The 22,747-nt window shown below is 37.8% G+C and overlaps 1 protein-coding gene and 1 pseudogene across 6 annotated transcripts in view; both read left to right on the forward strand.

Moving 5' to 3' along the window:
• Positions 1–488: 488 nt before the first annotated feature.
• Positions 489–1,032, forward strand: LOC112297337 (large ribosomal subunit protein eL33 pseudogene; annotated as a pseudogene).
• A 6,622-nt stretch (positions 1,033–7,654) lies between these two features.
• CFAP206 (cilia and flagella associated protein 206) overlaps positions 7,655–22,747 on the forward strand; it is a 33,002-nt gene continuing 17,909 nt past the window's right edge. The window contains exons 1-7 of one of the 6 annotated variants that reach the window (XM_045188543.2): positions 7,655–8,956; positions 9,071–9,183; positions 9,753–9,836; positions 12,259–12,349; positions 15,132–15,320; positions 16,098–16,256; positions 17,317–17,525. In XM_045188543.2, the coding sequence (XP_045044478.1) occupies positions 8,941–8,956; positions 9,071–9,183; positions 9,753–9,836; positions 12,259–12,349; positions 15,132–15,320; positions 16,098–16,256; positions 17,317–17,525 (861 nt within the window). In that variant the 5' untranslated portion in view covers positions 7,655–8,940. The remainder of the gene's footprint in view (positions 8,957–9,070; positions 9,184–9,752; positions 9,837–12,258; positions 12,350–15,131; positions 15,321–16,097; positions 16,257–17,316; positions 17,526–22,747) is intronic. The other 5 variants (XM_045188541.3, XM_045188542.2, XM_024551674.4 and 2 more) reach the window with 5 other exon arrangements.

Genomic DNA, 22,747 nt, shown 5'->3' on the forward strand with positions numbered 1-22,747 from the left:
CTCAGCTCCCTCCTGGTCATTATGGCCCATTGTCCCAGACCATTTCTCCACTTAACGCGATCTTTGCTGGAGTCCTCTATTCTTGGGTACTGCTGGAGAAAGTTCACAAATGGAGCAAATCTGGGCCAAAGAAGATATGTAGATGACAAATAGCACTTGCAAAGAGGCTTAACATGATATTTCATTAAGGAACTGCAAAATGAAAGCAACAATGAGATCCCACTACACACCTAGAATGGCCCAAATCCAAACATCGGCAACACCAAAATGCAGATGCAATTGCAGATGTGGAGCAAATGGGATTCTTCGTCATTGCCGGTGAGAAGCAAGATGGCACAGCCACCTTGTAAGACAGTTTGGCAGGATTTTTTTTTTTTTAACAAAACTAAATGGCAGAGGGGATTAAGGGGAGAAACAAGAATAGGACAACTATAATAGCATAATCAATAAAATATACTTAAAAAAACTTCATGGTATTTTTTGCCATCTTGAATCCTGTGGTGCCTGCCAGGAACAGGACTTCTACAACAACAAATATGTCTGGAAGGCTGTGGTCCAAGGCCATTTTTGCTGGCTATGAACAGGGTCTCCGGAACCAGAGGGAGCACACAGCTCTTCTTAAAATTGAAGGTGTTTATGCTCGAGATGAAACTGAATTCTATCTAGGAAAGAGATGTGCTTATGTGTACAAAGCAAAAAACAACACAATGACTCCTGGAGGTAAACCAGACAAAACCAGAGTCATCTGGGGAAAGGTAACTTGTGCTCGTGGAAACAGTGGCATGGTTCATGCTAAATTCCGAAGCAACCTTCCTGCTAAGGCCATTGGACACAGAATCTGTGTAATGCTGTACCCCTCCAGGATTTAAACTTATTGATAAATAAATAACAACCCTGACTGTGTGGCTTCGTTGGGGGCCCTCTGGCAAAGCAAAGGATTCCGGGTTGGGGGACATGGGTTGCAGGTTCAGTCCCTGGTCAAGATGCAAAGGGGAGCCAACTAATGAATGTTTCTCTCACATGTCTGTGGTTCTTATCTTCTATCTCTCCCTTCCTCCCTCCCCTCTCAAATAAGTAAATAAAATCTATTTTAAAAAGTAATTTTTAAAAATACTTTATGAGTGCAGTGTGGCAGTATCCGTTAAAAGTCTTAGAAAGGAAAAAAACTAAACATGATCTTACAATTCAGTTCAGCAGTGGTACTCCTTAGTATTTGCCTAAAGGAGTAAGAAACATATCTACACAAAAAGGCAATGGAATTCCCTTTTTTCAGTGCTAAAAATAAGTCATGCTGTCAAGTCAGGAAAAGATGTGGAAGCAACGGAAATGCACATCGTTAAATGAAAGAAGCCAATCAGAAAAAACCAAATAATAATGGATAAGAAAGGAAGAAATAAAGCAGTCCTTATTGGCATATGCTATCATTGTACACTTGGAAAATCCAAAAGAATCTACAGATAAATTATTAGTAGAATTAATAAGAAAGTTTAGCAAGTTTGCTGGACACAAAAATCAACACACAAAAAAATCAATTGTATATTTACACACTGGCCACAGACAATCAGAATGTATCAAAAGATGTTGAAAAGATGAATAAAATTATAGAACTTTATTGAAAGACAGTAAGGAAGACCCAAATGTATGAAACCCAGCATATTAAGTGACACAAAAATTTAAAGGACAAAAAGACTTAAACATTCCAGTGCTCTCCAAATTGATCTACAGACTCAAAACAATTCCAACAACTATCCCAGCAGTTTGTTTTCTGGGACATGAAAAGATAATGCTAAAATTCATATGGAAGAACAAAGTGCCAAGAATAAAAAAGGAGACTAAAGGACGTCCAGGGCAGAGTGAAATGAGAGAAGGGCTTACAAGTCCAGGTAATATCCCTCAGCAGCAAGGTGGGAAGTCGCTGGTCAGAGTTATGAAGGGCAGTGTTATAGACTGAGTGTTTGTGGGTAAACCCCCCCAGCCTGCACCCCCAATTCATATGTTGATATTAAGAGGTGGAGCCTTTGGAAGGTGATTAGATAAGGTCATGAGTAATAAGAGACACTAGAGAACTCTCTTCCATGTCCCACCTCCAGCCTACCTACCTCCCCAAACCCTCCATCCCCTGCCATGTGAGGACACAGTGAGAAAGTGGCCATCTGCAAATCAAGAACACAGCTCTTACCAGACCCCACCATGCCGGCACCTTGATCTTGGACTTCCCAGCCTCTAGAACTGTGAGAAATAAATGCCTGTTGTTTAAACCTCCCATCCTGTGGTATTTTGTTATGGCAGTGAGAGATGACTAAAACAGGCAGCATTGGTTTGGGGGCTTTTACTGTGGCAAGGTTGGCTTGTATATGGCTAGCAAATGTTGGATACAGTTTTGTGGGTTATGCAAAGCAGGCAGACTCTAAATGGCTAAAATAAATACTTGTTTGGGCTATATTTAAGGCAAGTAGATGTGTAAGATTTTAAGTTTGGCACTGGCTGCCTTTGAGCTAACAGTCCAACACAGGGGCCAATATACAGGGGCCTTCTTTAACCCATTATACAACATCAAGATTCTCCCAAAGAAGAATCAGGCAGGAGGCAATGCCTATGAGATATATAGCCTCATTACAAAGACAGTTTAATTAAAACAGTGTGTTAATGGTGTCCTGGCTGGTGTGGCTCAGTGGATTGAGTGCTGGCCTGCAAACCAAAGGGTTGCTAGTTTGATTCCTGGGCACATGCCTGGGTTGTGGGCCAGGTCCCTGGTGGTGGGTGCTTGAGAGGCAACCACACAGTGATGTTTCTTTCCCTCTCTTTCTCCATTCCTTCTCTCTCTCTAAAAGTAAATAAATAAAATCTTTAAAAACTAAAGATAAACAATGTGTATTTGTTCTCCCTAGTCATCCCTCCCTTTCACCCTACTCCCAAATAGGCTAATAGAATAGAGAACATAAAAATTGGCCCATTTATTTAAGAACATTTGATCAATGAGTGAACATTTGATCAATGTTGGTATTGCAGAACAGAGGGAAAATGAGAGTTGTCACTAAATGATCCAGGGCAATTGATTATTCATTCATTTATAAAAGAAAAGATTCAAGGCATTTCACCTCTGGAAATCTTTGCTGAAGGAATTAAATGTGATACAAACAATTTTTATACTCAAAGATATTTGTCCTGGTGTTATTTAAAATGGTGAAAACTTGAAAAGATGCTAAATAATAAGTGGAATGCTTTAGTAAATTATGACATAGCCATTCATTTGCATATTTTACAGCTACTAAAAATAATGTATACAGAGTCTACAATTAGATGTGGAACTATTTGTGTTGCAATGTTAAGTGTAAAAGCTAACATAAAGTATGATAAGAACGTAAAACAAACATACATGAATAAAAAAATTACACAAACATGTTAACAATATCAATCTTTGTTAATGAAACTATAGGTGATGAGCTTCTCCCCCCAAATTTCCATAAAGAGCACATGTTATTTTTATAACAAAAAAGTTCGAATAAACTATTTTTAAACCTAGGCACTTAATAAATATTTGAATGCTGGCCAAATTTTCATGCTTTTAAAATTGTGGGTGTGTATCTATTTTGCTGAAGCCAGAATTGCTTTATTCTGCCTCACCTCAGTGTACCTATCAAACCACCTCAATTATCCATTGTGGACTAACTTTAAATGGAACTCAACTCTAGTGTGAGATTGTGATTTAAGAGAGGCTATACACTGTTCTGATGACCTGACTGAAAATATGTTTCCTCTTTGAGGTTTTCACCTGTCAGTGAAGGATTTAAATTGGGGTGTTCTCTGTTTCTGAAGACTGATAGAATCTTGACCTTATGAATATTTATTTGTGATATTTATTCACTCACAAAAGTAGTTATTTAGCATATACTATAAGTTAGGCATTAGTCTAGGAGCTGGGAATACATAGATGGATAAGACTGGGTCCTTGCTTCCACCCTCAAGCTCACAGTGGAGTCACAGTATTGTATAAACAACAGGTGACGTGGAGTGTTGGGGGCACTAGGGTGGAGGTCTGCAGAGAGTGCAATGGGGACCCAAAAGGGGAAGTGACCAGTTGTATGAGGGTGGGAGATTGGGTTGGGAAAGATTTCACTTATATAGGGTGATATTTGGGCTGTATCTTGAAAGGCACAGTTGGGGAGGGCAAATAATACAATCAAAGGAAGCTGCCTCAGCTAAAGCACAGAACCCTCAAACATGAGTCATTTGGAAGTTTGAGTTCAGGTGCAGCAAGGGTGAGACAAGTGTCCAACAGAACTTTCTGAATTGATGGGAACGTTCTATATCTTCACTATTCAATATGATAACTGTGGCTAGTACAATGTGGAATTGAATCTTAAATTTAATGTAATTTTAACTAAATTTAAATAGCCTCATGTGGCTGGTGGCTACCATATTGGACAGTGCATGTCTAGAGATACAGAACCAGATCAAAGAAGAACTTGCATTTCATGTGAGGGGAACATATATTTTTTTTCCCTAGAGGTAGTGGGAAGTCTTCAGAGGGCTGTACATAGGGAATTACATAATCAGTTTTGCATCTGGGAGTGCAGCAGGTGCAAAGATTTAAGAGATTCCAGTAACAGGTCTCAGTTAGAACATAGTACTTAGGGAAGGGAATGCATATGAGATGTGCCAAGAAGGTAAAATGAGGAGGCTTGGTGGCAGGTCTGAATTAGGTTGTGAAAATCTGATCCTAAGATCTCTGTTTCTCCACTGACTGATTCATGTTTTGGAGAAAGACATGGGAAACAAAGAATTAATGCTTTTGTCCAGCGGTCATCTTACTTTTAAAGATGGTTGATAATTATAAGAAGTTGATTTTTAAGGGTCAGACTAATGAATTTACATAGCTGTCCTATTTTTGCATCAGGAAACTTAACCATCTGCTTTTCCTCTGCCTCTTCATAACTGTACCCATGTAACTAACATCTAAAAAGGAATCTCACTAGGGAAGATGACTAAGAAATGATCTCCTGATCTTGACTGAAAGGATGAGGGAAAGTATACTTAAAATAATTCATGTTTAAACTTAAAGAAACTGGTGCAAGCATGGCTTGCATTGTCTTGCTTGTTCCACAATTTCTCACTTTGCCCTGAGAATTCAGTTTTTCGTTCCATTATCGAAGCACTTTTGAGGAGAACGAAAGTTAAACTGGAAGAGGAATTGTCAACTAATTCCAAGACCCTACCTATTACTTCCAAAGTTTCAAAGTTGATGTGCTACATATATTACAAAGAATAACACAATGGCTGAGTTTTGTTTTTTTTTAAAGGAGCTAACTGTTGTATAGCATATGGAGAACATTATATAGAGAGAGAGAGTCTGAAAAGCACAAGACACATATTTTTTAAAACTTTTGTGCCTATGAGGTTCTTTTTTCCCCTTAATCCTTTCATCTTTTTGATCTAGCCCCCCATCTCCCTCCTCTCTGAGACCTGTCAGTCTGTTCTCTATCTATGAGTCTGTTTCTATTTTGTTAGTCCATCTTAAAAATATTTAATATTCTAGTTTATAAGTAATATATGCTAATGAAAGACATTCTGCTAGATATCTTAAAGTATAAAGAAGAAAATAGCCATGATCTCATTGCTCAGATGTACCCACTGTTAATTTTTTTATATCACTTCATGTTTTTTAAATTATTTTATTGTTGTTCAATTACAGTTGTCTGCATTTTCCCCCTACCACTCCACCCCAACCCCAGCCAAACCCACAGTTTTTTATCTTGTGTATTTACAGTTTCTAAACTAGACTTAGCCTCTACAAACAGCTAATCCCCTCTACATTATTTTTTCTTTATTTTGTTCCATAGATCATAATATATACTCACTATAGAAAATCCAGAATTAGAGAAAAGTATAAAAATAACTTAGCCATACTCAGATAAGTAATAACAAAAATAAATAAAATAAATAATGATTTACTCTTACCCTCCAAACACTGCTAATGATATTGAAAAATTGACTTATACACTTTTTATATACTACATATGTGTGTATCTGAATATGGTTTAAGTCATACTGTATGTAACATTTGCATTTGGCTTTTTAAAATTATAAGACAAACCCTTAAAGTTTTTGTTTATATTACTTTTTAATGCCTGCCTAATATCTCCCTTTACCCACATTCCTTAAATATCAGGTGTTTAAAATTCCAATGTTTTACTGTTACCTTTCTTGCTACTCTGAATATCTTATTTTTTGCACAAGCTTCATCCATATTCCGGCAAAATTTTATAGAAAGGGAAAATAAATAAAATCCCTTTATACTATGACTTGTGTTTGATTCATTTTTGTGTTGATTCATTTTTTAATAATCTGGGAATGTCCTTTAAAAAAGTATATTCTATATATTTGTTTGCAATATGAGAAACATTACTGGCACTAGTCTGTTTTCAAATAAAATTTTTTTGCTTGATGCTCTGCTTCTAATATTAGTTTAATCGAGTTTCATACTTCCATGTTAGTAGGTGGGCCTAACAAACATCGTGAAGGTACAAAAACTCAATATCCCTACTCCAGACAGGGATATGTCCTTATCACATGTCCCTTGAATGTGCAGTTTTTCTCTTCTGGCATCTTGGACCATCCTGTTATGTACTTCCTTTAACAAGACATGAAATTAAACTGCGATCCTTTTCACTTTTGTGTTTAAAACTAAATACTTCCATATGAACTCCATTAATGACACAACCCCTCGGATTTCCCATCCTCTAGTAAATAGTAACTCCCCCCCCAGACCCACCTCCCCCTGCCCCACTTTGTTTTTTAACGTATTTAGAACGTATTTTTTAACGTAATTTCAGAATTTACATTCTGAAGCTAGCAGGTTGATACTGTTATTTAAGAAATCTTGTGTTTGGTGATGATGAATGTGATCAGTGGGTGCAGCAGCCTCTGCCGGAAGCCATTCTGTGTCCCCCACCACCCTGGACACCGTGTAAACATGCACCATAAACCGCTGTTTCCCACTGCGAAAATTTTTCTGAAAAGTAAAAAAAAGAAATCTTGTGTTAAACAACCTAAACCTTGAAAGATAGTGAATCTGCCTTTCTCTGCCTGGGATTTGGGCCTTTTTTATTTGGTTTTTAAAATTCTTCCAACTCAAATGACATAAGTGCCCATCAGTAAATGAATGGATCAAAAACATGTGGTACATTTACACAGTGGAATTCTATGCAGCAGAGAGAAAGAAGGAGCTCCTACCCTTTGTGACAGCATGGATGGAACTGGAGAGCATTATTCTAAGTGAAATAAGCCAAGCAGTGAAAGACAAATACTATATAATCCTATAAGTGGAACCTAATCAACCAAACAAGTGAGCAAAATAGAACCGGAGACATTGAAATTAAGAACAAACTGACAGTGACCAGAAGGGAGGTGGGAGGAGATAATGGGGGAAAAAGAGGGGAGGGCTTTCAGGAACATCTATAAAGGACACAGGGACAAAACCAAAGGGGCATAGTTGGATGGAGGGTGGGAGGTAGGGATGGCTGGGGTGGGGGGGGGACTGGTGAGGGGAAAATGGAGAGAACTGCACTTGAACAATTAAAAAAAATAGGTAAAATACGAAAAATTAATAAAAATAAAAAATAAGTTAAAAAAATAAATTTCTTCCAGATCATCCTTCAGCTACAAACTGGCAATGTTGGCCCTGCCCACACCCTAGCCCCGCCCCCTTGGTTGCTGGCGTTCGGTCTCCATGGTTACGCGGCGACTGCACAGAGCGCCCAGCTTCTCTGAAGGCTGCCCGGTAGAGCTGGATCAACACGGCTGTCGGTCTAGTTTCTGGCCAAGGTCAGCCCACTCTGGGGTCCGTGCCCTTGAGCCCGAGATGTACTCCGTGAAGAGGCGAGCGTAGGGCGGCCTGCAGAGCCCCGGCAGCTGGAGGATCCCGTCCAGCCCGGCTGAGTTCTTTCAGTTAGGACACCTCCCGCGGCGCTGCAGAAGAGCGGAAAGCGGTCACTCCCGTCGGGGGGCACCGGGGTCCGCAGGTTAGGACTCTCCTTCGCCTTCCTGTTTCTGCTTAACGCAGCTCGCACCCCTAAGGGTCAAAACTCCGGAGATTTAGTGCTTCAGAGGGTGGAGCGAGGGAGGGTGTTGAATGGCGTCAGCGGCGACCCCGCGTACAGACGCAAGCGTACACTGACGGCAAATATTTTTGGAGTACTTTTTACAAGCTGCTATTTTAAGAGCTTCTGCCACGCACTATTTTAACTGCTAAATATATAGCACTCAGTCCTCGTCACGATGGATCCCAGGCAATCTGGCTGTACTGGACAAAATGCCAAGTTCTACTTTACGTGAACATTAATAATGCTGAGAGTTAGATTTATCTATCCGGGATTGCCTTTGTTCTCTACGTGCTAAATTACCTAGTGCTCTCAGTTACTGATACTCTGAAAGCCCGGACACTCCATGACCTTTAAAACCTACCTTTTCCTGGTTGATAGTAAATCGAATTAATAACCAGGTGTTCATTTTTTCCCCATGATGCGTACCTCTCATAATATGTTTTCAGTTTTGGTTTTTGTTTTTAATTGAGCCTGAAATCCATCTTGGATGTGCAATAAAGAGCATTTATATCTGAGCAAGAATGGCTTTTTTCCAAAAATCTTATAACTCTGAAAGGTCGTTTGGTGAATGTGATAGAATAAACATTTCCTCTTTAAAGATCTACTCTACCACCTACACAGGTTGGGGTAGGGCTTCTCGTTCATTCTACTCCTTCCATGCTGTTTAGCCTTTTTTAAATTAAAAAATATAATACAAACTTATTTTGGTGACCAACATCATTTAAATAAAGAGGAACTGTTTCAATCACTTGAAGTTCCAATTTCTCCTTCATCAACACAGTCCTTCCTTTTTATAAGTACAAAACAAATTAACTAATGAAAAACAGGAGAGGCCTACATGCTAACAAATACTGGTAAGTTAATAAGTACTATTATGACTCTTTACAAATGAAATATAAAGAGAAATTTAAAGCAGAAAAATAATATATACATATATATTTTTAAAAACCAATTATTGTTTTATTTAGCTAGGATGCCTCCCACTCAGGCAGAAAGTGTTATAAAGAATATCATTCGGGAGATAGGACAAGAATGTGCATCCCATGGAGAGGTGCCTTCTGAAACTCTGGTTGCTTTTATGGTAAGAATGAATATTTTTGTGAATTACTGCTTTATTAAAAATGTTTTTAAGTGGTGCCCATTTTCCTCTGAAAATTCTGTAAAGCATTTGTAAATGTTCTTCAGTTGAAAACATACCGAGATCATTGGACAAGTTAGCAAAAAGTACTTTTTTAAAAAAGTGTATAAAGCACATCAATTCTAGAATTATAGAGACTGATTCAGAAGATCTTGATGAGGTTTAGAAACATCAGTAATGTACTGTCAGAGTTTTGTTCACTTGTAAAAATTACTCATTGCCTTGGTCTCTCTATTTTTGCTTTTGGTTTAACGATATACAGTAAAAACACACTAAAATATTCAAATAGTTTGCCAATCTAAAATCTAGCCATTGCTTTCAACCTATTTCTCCATATAATTTTTCTAACACCATATTCGAATTTGATGAAGGTGCTGATAAATTTGGTACTAAGAAAGTCAGCTGAACAATCAACACCTGAGTAATCAGAGGCAGTTGCTTAAAAAATGGAAACATATTAATTTTATAATATATGAAATAAAATTATTTAATAGACTCTTTCCTACTCTCAGGTGAAAGCTGTTGTCCTTGATCCAAGTAATGGCTTTAACATGGACAGAATCCTCATAAAAAGTGATGTGCAGAAACTCATTAAGGTGATTATCCAACAATTCACAAATTTTGAAATATTTATTTGCAAGTTTAAATACAGTGTGTGTTTAGACTTCATTATTGACTTCAGCTCCAGGAAACAAAAACCCACCAAATGGTGTGCACACAAATAAGGGATTTCTTATGTTTTTTCTCATAAAACAAAGTCTGGAGGTACATAGGCTGTTTTTCCTAGTTTCTTGGGTCACCATCATACATGTGCATTTCATCCCAGGGTCACAAGATAGCTATTCCACCTTGAGATAGGTATAAGGGGGGAGGACAAAGAGCAAAATATGTGTGCCAATTGGGTCTCCACTTTCCATTAGGAAAATAATAGCTCTCTCAGAATCCCTCCCATCTGCTTATGTTGATTGACTAGAATATTTCAAGTCAACCTGGGATTTTTTTTGGCTTCTTTAGCTGAAGAAGTCTTTGCCCCAATCCAAATTGTGGCTTTGTTAGGAAGGAAAAAGTGATGTCTGTTGCAGTATTTTAGAGACATCTCGTTATTAATCTCATGTTACATTGGAAAAGTTATCAACTGACTTACCATATACTGTAAAATTACATAGCACTAAATTAAAATTCATGTAATTGTTGATTCAGTGTAATTTTTTTCAATTCTAAAGGAAAAAGTAACTAATAGCAATAAAATAGATGTGTCTGAAAACCAGTGAAGCCATGAAGAAGAAACGAGGGGCAGAAAATATTTTTCTTCTTTTCATGGCTCAAGAAGAGTTATTTGCCCTGACCAGGTGGCTCAGTTGGTTGGAGCATCGTCTTGTGCACCAAAGAGTTGCTGGTTCATTCCTGGTCAGGGCACATACCTGGGTTGCGGGTTTGGTCCCGGGGTGGGGTCTGTGCGGGGGTGTGGGGAGCCCTTGGTTGTTTCTCTTTGGCATCGATGTTTCTCTCTCTCCCTCTCTAAAAAAATTGGTGAACATATCCTTGGATGAGGATTAAAAAATGAGTTTTAATTTTTTCCTCTAATTCAACTAAGTTGGAAAGAATCAAGCTGAATATACTTTTAAATTGACAGGTGTATTAACTATCAATGTATATCATAATTTAAATGACAGAGTTTGTTGTATTTTTCTCAATTAAAAATTACTTGGATAATGTTGAATGTAAACTATAATTGAAAAATATTTTAATTAATAAATTATCCTCACCTGAGGACATTTTTTTCATTGTTTTTAAAGAAAGAGGAAGAAAAGAGAGAAACATCAATTGGTTGCCTCCCATATATGCACCCTGATGGGAGACTGAACCAGGGGTAGAACCAGCAACCTAGATATGTGCCCTGACTTGGGATCAAACTGGCAACCTTTTGGCTTATGGGACAATGCTCCAACCAACTGAACCACGCCAGCCAGGACAAAAAAACCCTTTTAATTAAAAAATATGTTGCAAAAAAAATTGCCTGGATGAAGTAGTCTTCGTAAATTCTGTGTTTAAAGCAGTCCTTCTTTTCCACTTGGAGGGATCCAGGGGCACAGGTTTCATGAAGACAAAGTGTCCTGTCCTCACTCTTGCATTCTCTCCTCCCTATACCCAGCAAGGCAGGACTGGTGCTGGGAGGCAGGGTGAGGCTGCTGATGTGCCTGCCAACCGCAGGTATAAGACTAAAGAAAAGAAAAATTCAGGTCGATCATCCAATATAAAGGGGCAAAGCAGAGAAGGGGGAAAAAAAATAGGAGAAAACAGACCAGAGGAGGAAATTTTGAAATAGAAGACAAAGCCAGAGAAGTTTTGTGAGCAGGGGAGGGTAGCTGCAGCAGCTTTTCATAAAATGAGTATGACCTCCAGCATCAGCAAAGAGTGTTGTTTAAGGCTCAGTTAAGTGGGAGTGAGGAAGTCTATAAAATCTTTAGACAGGAGCCATAAGCTTCATGGAACATTTACCCACATTCAGACTGTATAGACTAACCAAAATGTCAATTTTTTAAAAAATATTTTATTTATTTATTTATTTTAGACAGGGGGAAGGGAGAGAGAAAGAAGGGGAGAGAAACATCAATGTGTGGTTGCCTCTTGCACACCCCATACTGGGAACCTGCCCCACAACCCACGCATGTGCCCTGACTGGGAATCCAGTGACCCTTTGTTTCACAGGCCGGCACTCAATCCACTCAGCCACACCAGCCAGGCAAATGTCAAATTTTTTGTCTTCAACCTGACTATTACCCGACATGGTTATGGTGATACTGGTTAAGTCTAGGGAAATAACTTAATAACTATTTTTGGTTGGGTGAATTATAAAGCATGAAGTCCTCAAAAAAAATAGTAAGCAGGGTTATTGGTAGATAAATATTAGACACTATTACTGTAATGTTTCCCTTATTTTAAAAAATAACTTTAGAAAATACTTCAGATCATTATAGAAACTGTAACTAGAAGTGTTCATGGGGTATTCTTTTCTAGCTGTGTGTGAGTCGGCTATTGGACAGTAAAAATCCATCCCTGGACACCATTAAGATGCAAGTCTACTTTGATATGAATTATACAAATCGAGGTAACATGTATCTACCAATTTTGATATACTTTTAAAAAAGATTCATATTGTATTTAAGCTAATAAGGGCTTAATTTGGTTGACAATTTTGGTGTAATTTTTTGGTCTACCTTTTGAAATTTTTTCCAATTTTGAAAAATATGATAATGTTGGAAATGCTAAAGGAGAAAAACACCAGTGGCCTTTCTGAGCATTAAAAGTAAATTCTAATTATTATGCCCATAATAATTATGTTTCCAAGTCTATTTTGACTGTTGTACCTCTAATACATAATTAGAAATTGAAACAACCAGTCCATTGAAGTTTTTAATTTGCTGATTTTTTTTTTTTTTGGTTTCTGGTTTGTATTATAATTTCTTAATGCTTACCTAAAGTATATAACTAACACAAAAACAAAATGAATGATGGTAAATATAAATTTAGAACATATTTTCTTATGTAAATAGCTTAATCCTACTTCACAGACAAACTGGAAACAAGAGAAGAAGGAAAATAAATTCCTCTATAGATTACACTGCCTCTGCCTCATTGTAATGCTGTTGCGGAGCTTTATATCTGAGCCCTGCGTCCATCACGGATGAAGAATAAGTCTACCAAGACTTGACCTGCTTGGGGAGGAAAGGTAGTTGATCTCTCAAAGGAGAAGGGCCCCGAGCCTTTTCCTCTACCGGCTTTTATTAGGTTCATTCGCATAGGAATACAGATAAAGCTCATCAATCATTGTCAGGCAGTAAGGGTTAAACAATACATAACTTACAGAGAACTTTGAGGGCTTATTCTGAGTTACGGTCAATTAGTTAAAGGGCTATAAAACTTTAGGTGCCAGACTCATCTCAGGTCTGGACCCTTATCTTTTAAGCTGAGGGTATAAATTAAGTAGGTTTCACAGGATTGTATGTATTTTTTCTTAGGCCTCATTCCCCAGGGAATCCGCCCCTCCCAGCGCAGGACTGCACTGCCCTCTGTTATTGCTTCAGGCTTAAGTCAGGCAAGGGAAGTAAGGCAGCCAAGAGATTAGGAGACTTCTTGCAGACAGAATGAGGACTCAGGCTATCTCAAAGCCGAGGGGCGAGGATCCATCACCCCCTTTTTCTATAGCCCCCCCGAGTCCTTTCCTGTGGGCTTATTCCTGGTGACCAAAGCCTGTCTTAGGTTATTCCTCCCTTGAGGAATCTTACCCGTCATTGGCAAACTGGTCAAGCTCAGGGTCAAGCAGGGTGAAGTGGGCAGAGATGGCACACCTGCCAGGGAGATAAGCTTTGTCTCCTTAGTGGCTTATGGTCCCAACTTTGACTCAGCCTTAACCATGGGGGGTTACAGCTTCTGAAACCAGGCAGGGCAGTTCCCAACATAATACAATTATTATTAGCCATTTGTTAATTTGCATTTTCTTTTTTTCCTCCTATGTATTGAACTTTCATTTATGCTACATATGTAAAATCATATATCTTGCTTTTTTGCTTAAAAATAATGAAAATTTTAAGCAATAGATAATCGTGGAATTGACATTATCATTTAGATTTTTTAACTGCAAAAATTTTGTTTTTGTAAAAATTATAGGTATGAACTGTATATCATTAATGTATTAAATATTATAATAGTAAAATGAGGTGTTTTGTTGAGTTAGTTTCAAGGATTGTGCTGCTGGTGAATTGTGGCTGCCACAATTAAGTAAAGACCTCATCATATCATGAGAAGAAGGGAGAGGGAGACCGTTCTTGATGCAAATTCATATTATCAGTAATGCCATTCCAAGAAAATGTATCTAGAACTAAAATAGAAATACATATAATTAAACAGAATATTTACACTATGTCTATGTATATACTATATGTGCTTACTTAAAGCATACATATATAGTACATATATTTATACTATATATGTTTATATCATAATATACATATTTAGTATTGGGTTGGCCAAAAAGTCTGTTTGGATTTTTCTGTAAGATGGCTCTAGTAGCATTTAGTTGTCTTTAACTGCATTCAAAACAAACAATTTTGTTAGATTGTATTGTGACAGCTGTCAGATCAGTGTACATTTTAAAAAACTTATCAAAATTGGTGAGTTTTTGTGTAGCCATTTTAACATTGAAGATGGAAGGAAATATGCAACATTTTCAGCATATTGTGCTTTATTATTTCAAGAAAGGTAAAAATGCAATTGAAATGCAAAAAAAAGATTTGTGCAGTGTATGGGGAACGTGCTGTGACTAATCGAGCGAGCATGCCGAAGGTGGTTTGCGAAGTTTTGTGCTGGAGATTTATTGCTGGACAATGCTCATGGTTGAGTAAACCAGTTGAAGTTGGTAACGATCATATCGATCCATTGAGAACAATCAACATTCTACCATGCAGGAAATAGCCAACATACTCAAAATATCCAAATTAATAAAGTTATTAGTGAAAATGAAAAATGTGTCTTTTATTTTATGGAAAAAGTCACACTAACTTTTCAGCCAACCCAATATAAATTGTCTTGTGTACTTTCTGCTTACTTGGGAGGTTTTAGCCCTCTGATATTACTGTTTGGATTGTCTATTTAAAGTCTTATGTGTTTTGACAAGTATGCCATTTAAATTGCTGTAATAAATCTTTCCCACTAGATTTTTTTAAGGTTAACTGCTGGACACTGTTTATTACTACATCTTGTTTTCATGCAGTAGTAGATTTGCTATACCCCAGCCTTTTTTTTTTTTTTTTTTTTTTACTGGTCCAACTTTCTTTATGTGAGAAGAATTCTAAGTATCAAACATATAGAACATAGTCCTTTGCCAATTTTAGAGGAATTTCTTGAAGAACATCACCGGATTGTGGAGTCTAAATTAGGCCTTGTTACCAGAGAAATTACAGATAACAGAGCTTGTGCTCGAGAAGAATTGGAAAGCCTCTACCGAAAGATTGTCAGCTATGTGTTACTGCGCTCTGGGGTTGGATCCCCTACAGATATCAAGATTGTCAGAGAGGCAACAGGTAAAAAGAAAGTTTCCATTCCATAAGTGAAAATATGTGAACACTATATCTTATAAAATCTATTAGATTACAAGGGTTGAAGATTCCTTTTTATCTGAAAACAAAGTTAATCCGAATAAGAAGTTAAAACTTACCCAGACTGCTCTTACAGTGTGTAACAACTCTAAAACTCAAGTAGCACCTCTGGAAATTGAGTATTGTTAATATCTTAGAGCTGTACATATCCAGGGACCCACTCCTCTTCATTAGAGAAACACTGGCAATATGATTCAGGATACCAGGCTGATTGGGTAATAGGGACCACAGGAAAGCGAGATTTTACAGTAAGGAAAAGAGTTGAGTCTGTCACCTAAAGTGGATGCTGGAAAATGATATTGTTTTATCCCCTGGGAATACTAACCTACTTTCATACTTTAAGGCAAAGAATAGGCAAAATCTCTAACCTTCCTATGGCTTTCTTTCATAATTATTTTAAAGTATCAATTTTTCTACTAATAACTAATTGGAAAGCTCATTTTAATGCTCATTGCCAAAAATTACTGATGGATGCTTAATTATTAAAAACAGACATGAGGCAGTGCCAGTATTTCAGTAGCTCAGCTTTAATACATGATCAATTTTGCTATGTATTCTGTAATCAGGTACCAGAAAATTAAAGAATCATGTAAGTAATTCTATAAAGACAGGCCTTTTAACTTTCTGCTGAAAGAAACTTGTGATTTAAGTTGTGGCATTTTTATTTTATAATCTTGTTGTCCTTTTTGTGGTTTGTTTTAGCTGCCCTACAGAGTGTTTTTCCTCAGGCTGAACTTGGGACATTCCTAACTCTTTCTAAGAAGGACAAAGAATGCCAGCTGAAAGAACTTTCCATGATTGTTACTGGAATTCGTTTATTTAACCGAGACACTGGGAAGGGAGGAGAAGGCATTGAGTTCTGTAGGTCTATCATGTTAATTCTATAGGTTATGCAGGTTTAGAATTTAATTTGTATAGTGAGGAAAATAATACCCAGTACACTACTACTATTCTTAGATTTCAGATTTGATTGTGTCTTAGTTACTACTATTTTTCATAATGTGTAGTAATTTTCAGCTAGTATAGGAGAGTGAATCAGTAAAAGGAATGAGGGGGCAAGTCCGAAAACCAGCCTCCCTCATTCATTGGGCTTTGTGTACTTTCCTCCAAGTCAAGTAATGAAAAGGGAGTAAAATTCAGTGATTTAAAAAATAGAAATTACTGTGAAAATAAAACAGTTGTTGATGCAGTTAATAGAATGAAAAGTCCAAGAGGGGATATCTTCAAATCTTTAAATTCAGGAGCATTTACTGTGCTGTAATATGGGTTTATTATCTATAAGTCTGAAAGTACTCATGAAGTATTTGATCAAGGACCTACCAGTAGAAATAACTTCCTTAGGAGTTTGGTGCACATATAGGCCCTCTGATAAGGGGTTATAATCTTTCAGCAGATCACTGATATAGTATAATGGAGTAAATTTTTGCATTTTAAAAACTTCTAAAAAATCTAACTCCCATTCCTTATAAAGTTCTCTATTTTGCTAGACTATTGTTACTTTTCAGTATCCCAATGAGTTTCTTAAGTTGCATGCTTATTTTCTTCTTTTTTACAAACAAAAAAGAAGATATACAGAAGGAAAGATACAGTGACTTTTCTGGAGGCACATGGTCAATAGCACATAATACCAAAGCCTATCAATTCTTTAGGCTCTTCTGTATATTTGTGAGAACAGCTGATCTGCTCTACCTGTTAGTTCTCGTTCTGACAATATATTTTATTTAGACAAGGTTTTTTTGTGGGGGGGGGGATACTTTTTTCCATGATGTGAGAACCATGAAATACATGCCTCATGATTATTAATTTGGTTGACATGAGAACTAACTCAACTTAATACTCAAAATATGACCATTTTTAGGCTTTTTCTTCTTAATTCTTTTTAGACTTCTTCATGTCTCTCTTAATATACCTTTAAAAACAGTGCCAGCTATTCTACATGAAGCAATCCCAGCCACCACTCAGCATATTGACTCCCAACTTCAGATTGCCCAAGAACAGGCATACCGCTACATGGCCATCCTTGAGAAAGTAACAAAGAACCCACTCATGAGTACAGAACTGCAGCCATATATGTTAAAAGAAGCTCTCTATAATGTGCGACAGTATGAGATCTTCCTTCAGATCATTTTGGTAAGTTAGTGTCATAAGATCTGGCCATTTCCATAGAGTGCAATCGCTTTAGATATTATGGGGCTGAAACAAAAGGTAGAACCAGGTTGTTGATAAAGGAAGTAACCTTAATAACAGCTCAGTTTATATTGTATCTGAAGGCCTAGGAACTAAAATAGAAATGGGGCAGCTGGATTTTGTCTTTAATGAAAATATATTAGTAGGAGTTGATTTTATAGTTGTTGATTCTGTTTGGTATTCAGTAGTATGATTGTTAGCATGCTGAAGTTAAGTGGGGGTGTGTGTGTGTGTGTGTGTAATACTGCAGTGTTTGCACTCAGACTAAGTGTCTAATGTATTGTTTGGCAAGTAGTTGGCACGCAAATAATTTTTATGTAATTATTTGTTCTTATTGTAAAAATTGGTAGAAAAAAATTTTGTTTCTGATGTTTTTTAGTTCTAATGAACAAACCAAACAATATCCCCAAAGTGCTGGAAAATATGGTAAAGTGGGAGAGCACTTTCTTTCAGACAGAAACCTACTCAGGGTCCTAAAAATGTAAAACAGGTATTTAGATGAAAGAAGTGGAGAACTTTTCCCATGGAACATCCTTATGGCGCCCTAGGGTTCTAGGGAACACAGTTTATTAACAATGTCATGATAGCAAGCTATGTTCCCACCAATCACTGTTTTTATTTATTTTTGTTTTAGCTTTATTGAGGCTTAATTGACAAAGTTGTAAGATACTTAAACTGTACAATGTGATGATATTGGGTTAGCTGAAAAGTTTGTTTAGTTTTTTCCGTACAGTGGCTCTGGTAGTGCTTAGTTGTTTTTAACTTCATTTGAAACAATTTTGTTAGATTGTATTGTGACTGCTGTCATATAAGCGTGCATTCAAGAAAAACTTATCAAAATAGGTAGATTTCTGTGTAGCCATTTTACTATTGAAGATGGAAGAAGATATGCAACATTTTTGACCTTTTATGCTTTATCATTTCAAGAGAGGTAAAAACACAACTGAAATGCAAAAACAGATTTGTCCATAAGAAGGTGCTGTGATTGATTGAACGTGTAAAAGTGGTTTGCGAAGTTTCTTGGGACTGTTGACATTTTTGCCAAATAATTCTTTGCTGTGGGCTGTCTTCTGCATTGGAAGATGTTTAGCAGCACCCCAGGCCTTTGCCCACCAGAAACAAATAACAGGAGATAGCTGACATACTCAAACTATCTAAATCAATAAAGTTAATAGTGAAAATGAAAACTGTGCCTTTTATTTTACAGAAAAAACGAAATGGACTTTTTGGCCAAATAGCTATATCTCCATTGTATTCCCTGCATCGAGTCAATTAACATATCCACCCGTCTTGTCCCTGTTTACCTTTACAAAGCCTCTATTTTCCAATCACCATGAGACTCAGGGTCAGTGGAACTGTCTTTTGTTTGAGCAAGCACTAATGCTTTGAGGGATAGAACGTGATGTGCTCTGGTCCTTTCTTCTTTTTAACTGGTATGTTAATAACTTGATTCTTCTCTTGGGTGCACTTGATCTGTCTTCTTTCTTTACCACCACTGTAGAGAATAGGAAGATAAACATCCAGATGACATGACTTCATTACCATAACCCAGGAGTGATCCTTATAACTGATTCACTCTCTAATTGCCTTCAGAATGGAGGATTCTAAATCAGCTATTCAAAACCAAATCATTCTTTCAGGTAGATGTTCCCCTAACATTGACTTGTGGCTGTCAGCCTTATGTAAGTGGTCAGATATGGGAAGGATTTTACAATCAATTTATCTTGAAGTGCATAGAGGTCCACAGAAGTACACCTCATGTTTACTTTTGTCTTATGCATTTGGAAGAGATATCATAAGAATGAACCTTGGGAAACTGTCTCACACACTGTAAGAATGTTATAGAGACTGTTGTTCATTATATAGTATCTTTTCCCAGCTCTCAATCGTGAATCATGTTCAACCAACTAACATATAGTCTTGAATTCTCATTGGAGTTCTCACTCTCAGAGCTGGAGGTGTTACAGAGCAGAGGGGGGGGTTTGGTTCCTTCACGATAAATTATTACAGAAAAGATTCCCCCTTTCTGTCTCTGGAGGTTCCTTCCCCCACGCCCACCTGCTAGGTTCGCAATGCCCGCCGCCAGAGGAAAGATGTCTCTCAATGCCAGAGACTGGTGAAAGGGAAAGGAATTGTTTATTTAAAAGTTACACAAACTTAGAATAATGACCTAATGTCTTCAATAAGATACTAAAGTCCTCTAGAATACCCACAGATGCACAGTCCTTCCCTCTCCCTGTGCCCAGTCCGGGGTACCGTGTCTCAGGAAAGGAAGTAGAAGTCCGTGATTCAGGCTCCCAGCACCATCAGCTGTGTGGCTGCTGCAATCTCCAGTTAATCCAAAGCCATGCGGCACCTTCTCATGGCCCAGCAGCAAGAGTCCTTTCTCCCCTTTCTTCCTGGCAAAGTCTCTCCTGCTGCCTAAGCCGCGTGGCAAGAAGAAGCACTCCAAAACCTCGTGGTCCTCTTCCTTTCCCTCAGAACAGCGTGGTCCTTTTCCCCACTTCAGAACCACATGGACCTCTATCTATCTACTTGCTTCAGAACCTCGTGGTTCTCCCAATTACTTCAGAGCCGCATGGTCTCCTCTTTACTCCAGAGCCGCATGGTCTCCTCCCCATTTACTTTGGAGCCGCGTGGTCTCTTCTTTCTCCCCCAAAACCTTGTGGTCCTCCCTACTACTTTGGAGCCGCGTGGTCTCTTCTCATTTACTTCAGAGCCACGTGGTCTCTTCTTTCTATGGCTGCCGGGCCTAGGTTTAAATCCCAGTGCCCATCTTCCTTTGCAGCCCCATTTCCGACTCCTCCTACAGTCAGCTACACCTGCCAGCATCCCCGTATTCTTCCAGCTTTACTGGGCTGCCATAGTAAGTCTGGGCAGGTGTGGCCCCATGGCATGGAGCCAATCATCTCCACGCTCTCACGCAGGCCCTGTAACCAGGGGGAGTTACTTCCCAGACCCATCTTGGGTGGAAGTCACTCCCATCTCCCTGGCTCAAAGCAGGGCCACAGCTATTTAACATATCTATGAAGCCAGTTAAAGGTTATAGATATGTTAAATGACTGTGCCAGGGGTTAGCTGCAAAGCTCTTGCTACCCAAAACAGCTCTGAATGGCCCTGTTCCATGTGTCCCATCCCCCTTGGCTCAGGCCTGTGGGGGTGAAGACATCCTACATACATTTTTCTAATATTTCCTGGACACCCCGAGTCCTGGACCCCATTACAAATCCCTTCTTTGGGCCCTCCTCTTGGCTGCACCCTGCTTCAGAGGGACAGTTGAGTAGAGTGTGTAAGTGATGAGTATAGGTTCTGCAACCAGACCTCATGGGTTCTAACCCTGACTTTCTCAAATTACTAAACCTGTGTCCTTGAGGAAGTTGTTTAACTTCTCTGTGCCTTAGTTTCCACATTGTAAAGTGGGGTTATTGACAGTCCCCACTATGTCAATAAGGTGTAACAGTACCTGGCACATAGTAAGAGTTCAGTAAGTTAATGATGATGGTGATACTGCCACTGATAATGTTTATTATTACTGTCATCGTCATCATCAGGATTTTAGCAGAACAGCTCTGATTTCATTTTGATAGGGGCACAAGATGGAGAATTCTTATTTTTCCAAACAGCATGTCATTCCCAAGCTCTTTGCTGCTCATGTTATTGAGAAAGTAAATTTTCTGATCTTAGCACTTGTCATGACTATTTTGTACTAACATCAGTCAGGGTTGGGGATGAGTTCTCTTCACATTCTCTTTGCTGCTTAATCAATGTTTATTTGTCAATTATTTTATTTGTGTATTTTTCAATTATAGTTTACATTCAATATTATTTTGTACTAATTTCAGGCATATAGCATAATTGTTAGACAATCATATACTTTACAAAGTGGTTTGTCCCGATATTTCAAGTGCCCACGTGGCACCATATGTAATTATTACAATATTATTGCCTATATCCCCTGTGATGTACTTTACATCCACATAACTATTTTGTGACTACCAATTTGTACTTCTTAATCTATTCATCTTTTTTACTTAGCCCCCGAAACTCCCTTCCTCTGGCAACCATCAGTATGATCTCTGTTTTTATGAGTTTGTTTCTGTTTTGTTTCGTTTTTATTTGCTCTTTAGATTCCATAAAAAAGTAAAATCACGTGGTATTTGTTTTCCTCTGTCTGATTTATTTCACTTAAAATAATACCCTCTAGGTCTACCCATGCTGCCACAAATGGTAAGATTCCATTCCTTATTATAGCTAAGTAATATTCCATTGTATATATGTACCACTAGTTTTTTTATTCACTTGTCTATTGATGAGTACTTGGGTTGCTTCCTTAACTTGGCTATTGTAAATAATGCTGCAATGAACATAAGGGTGCATGTATTCTTTGGAATTAGTGTTTTGCATTTCTTTGGATATATACCCAGAAATGGAATCACTGGGTTATATGACAGTTCCCTTTTTAATTTTTTGAGGAAACTCCATGCTGTTTTCCATAGTGGCTGCACCAATTTACATCTGTACCAAGAGTGCATGTTTTCTCCACATTCTTGACATCACTGATCTCTTGTCATCTTGGTAATAGACATTTGAACAGGTGTGAGATGATAGCTCTTTGTGGTGTTGATTTGCATTTCCCTGATTTGTGATGTGGAGCAGTTGGTCATCTGCATGTCTTCTTTTGAAAAATGTCTATTCAGATCCTTTGTCAATTTTTTTAATTGGATTGGGTTTTTTTTTTTTGCTATTGAAATATATCGGTTTATTGTGTATTTAGGATATTAATCCCTTATGAGATACATGATTTGCAAATTTCTCTCTTTTGTAGGTTGCCTTTTAATTTTGTTGATGATTGCCTTTGCTGAGCAGAACCTTTTTAGTTTGATGTAGTCCCACTTGTTAATTTTTTTATTTTTGTTGCCTTTGCTTTTGGTGTCAAAGCCAAAAAATTACCATCAAGACTGATGTTTAGGAGCTTACTACTTATGTTTTCCTCTAGAGGTTTAATGGTTTCAGGTCTTACATTCAAGTCTTTAAACCATTTTGAGTTGATTTTTGTGAATGGTATAAGATAGCAGCCCATTTTCATTCTTTTGCACGTATCTGTCCAGTTCTCCCAACACACTATCCTTTCTTCATTGTATATTCTTGCCTCCTTTGTTGTAAAT

Source organism: Desmodus rotundus, chromosome 11 (assembly GCF_022682495.2).
Source record: "Desmodus rotundus isolate HL8 chromosome 11, HLdesRot8A.1, whole genome shotgun sequence".
In the NCBI taxonomy this organism is placed as follows: Eukaryota; Metazoa; Chordata; class Mammalia; order Chiroptera; family Phyllostomidae; genus Desmodus; species Desmodus rotundus.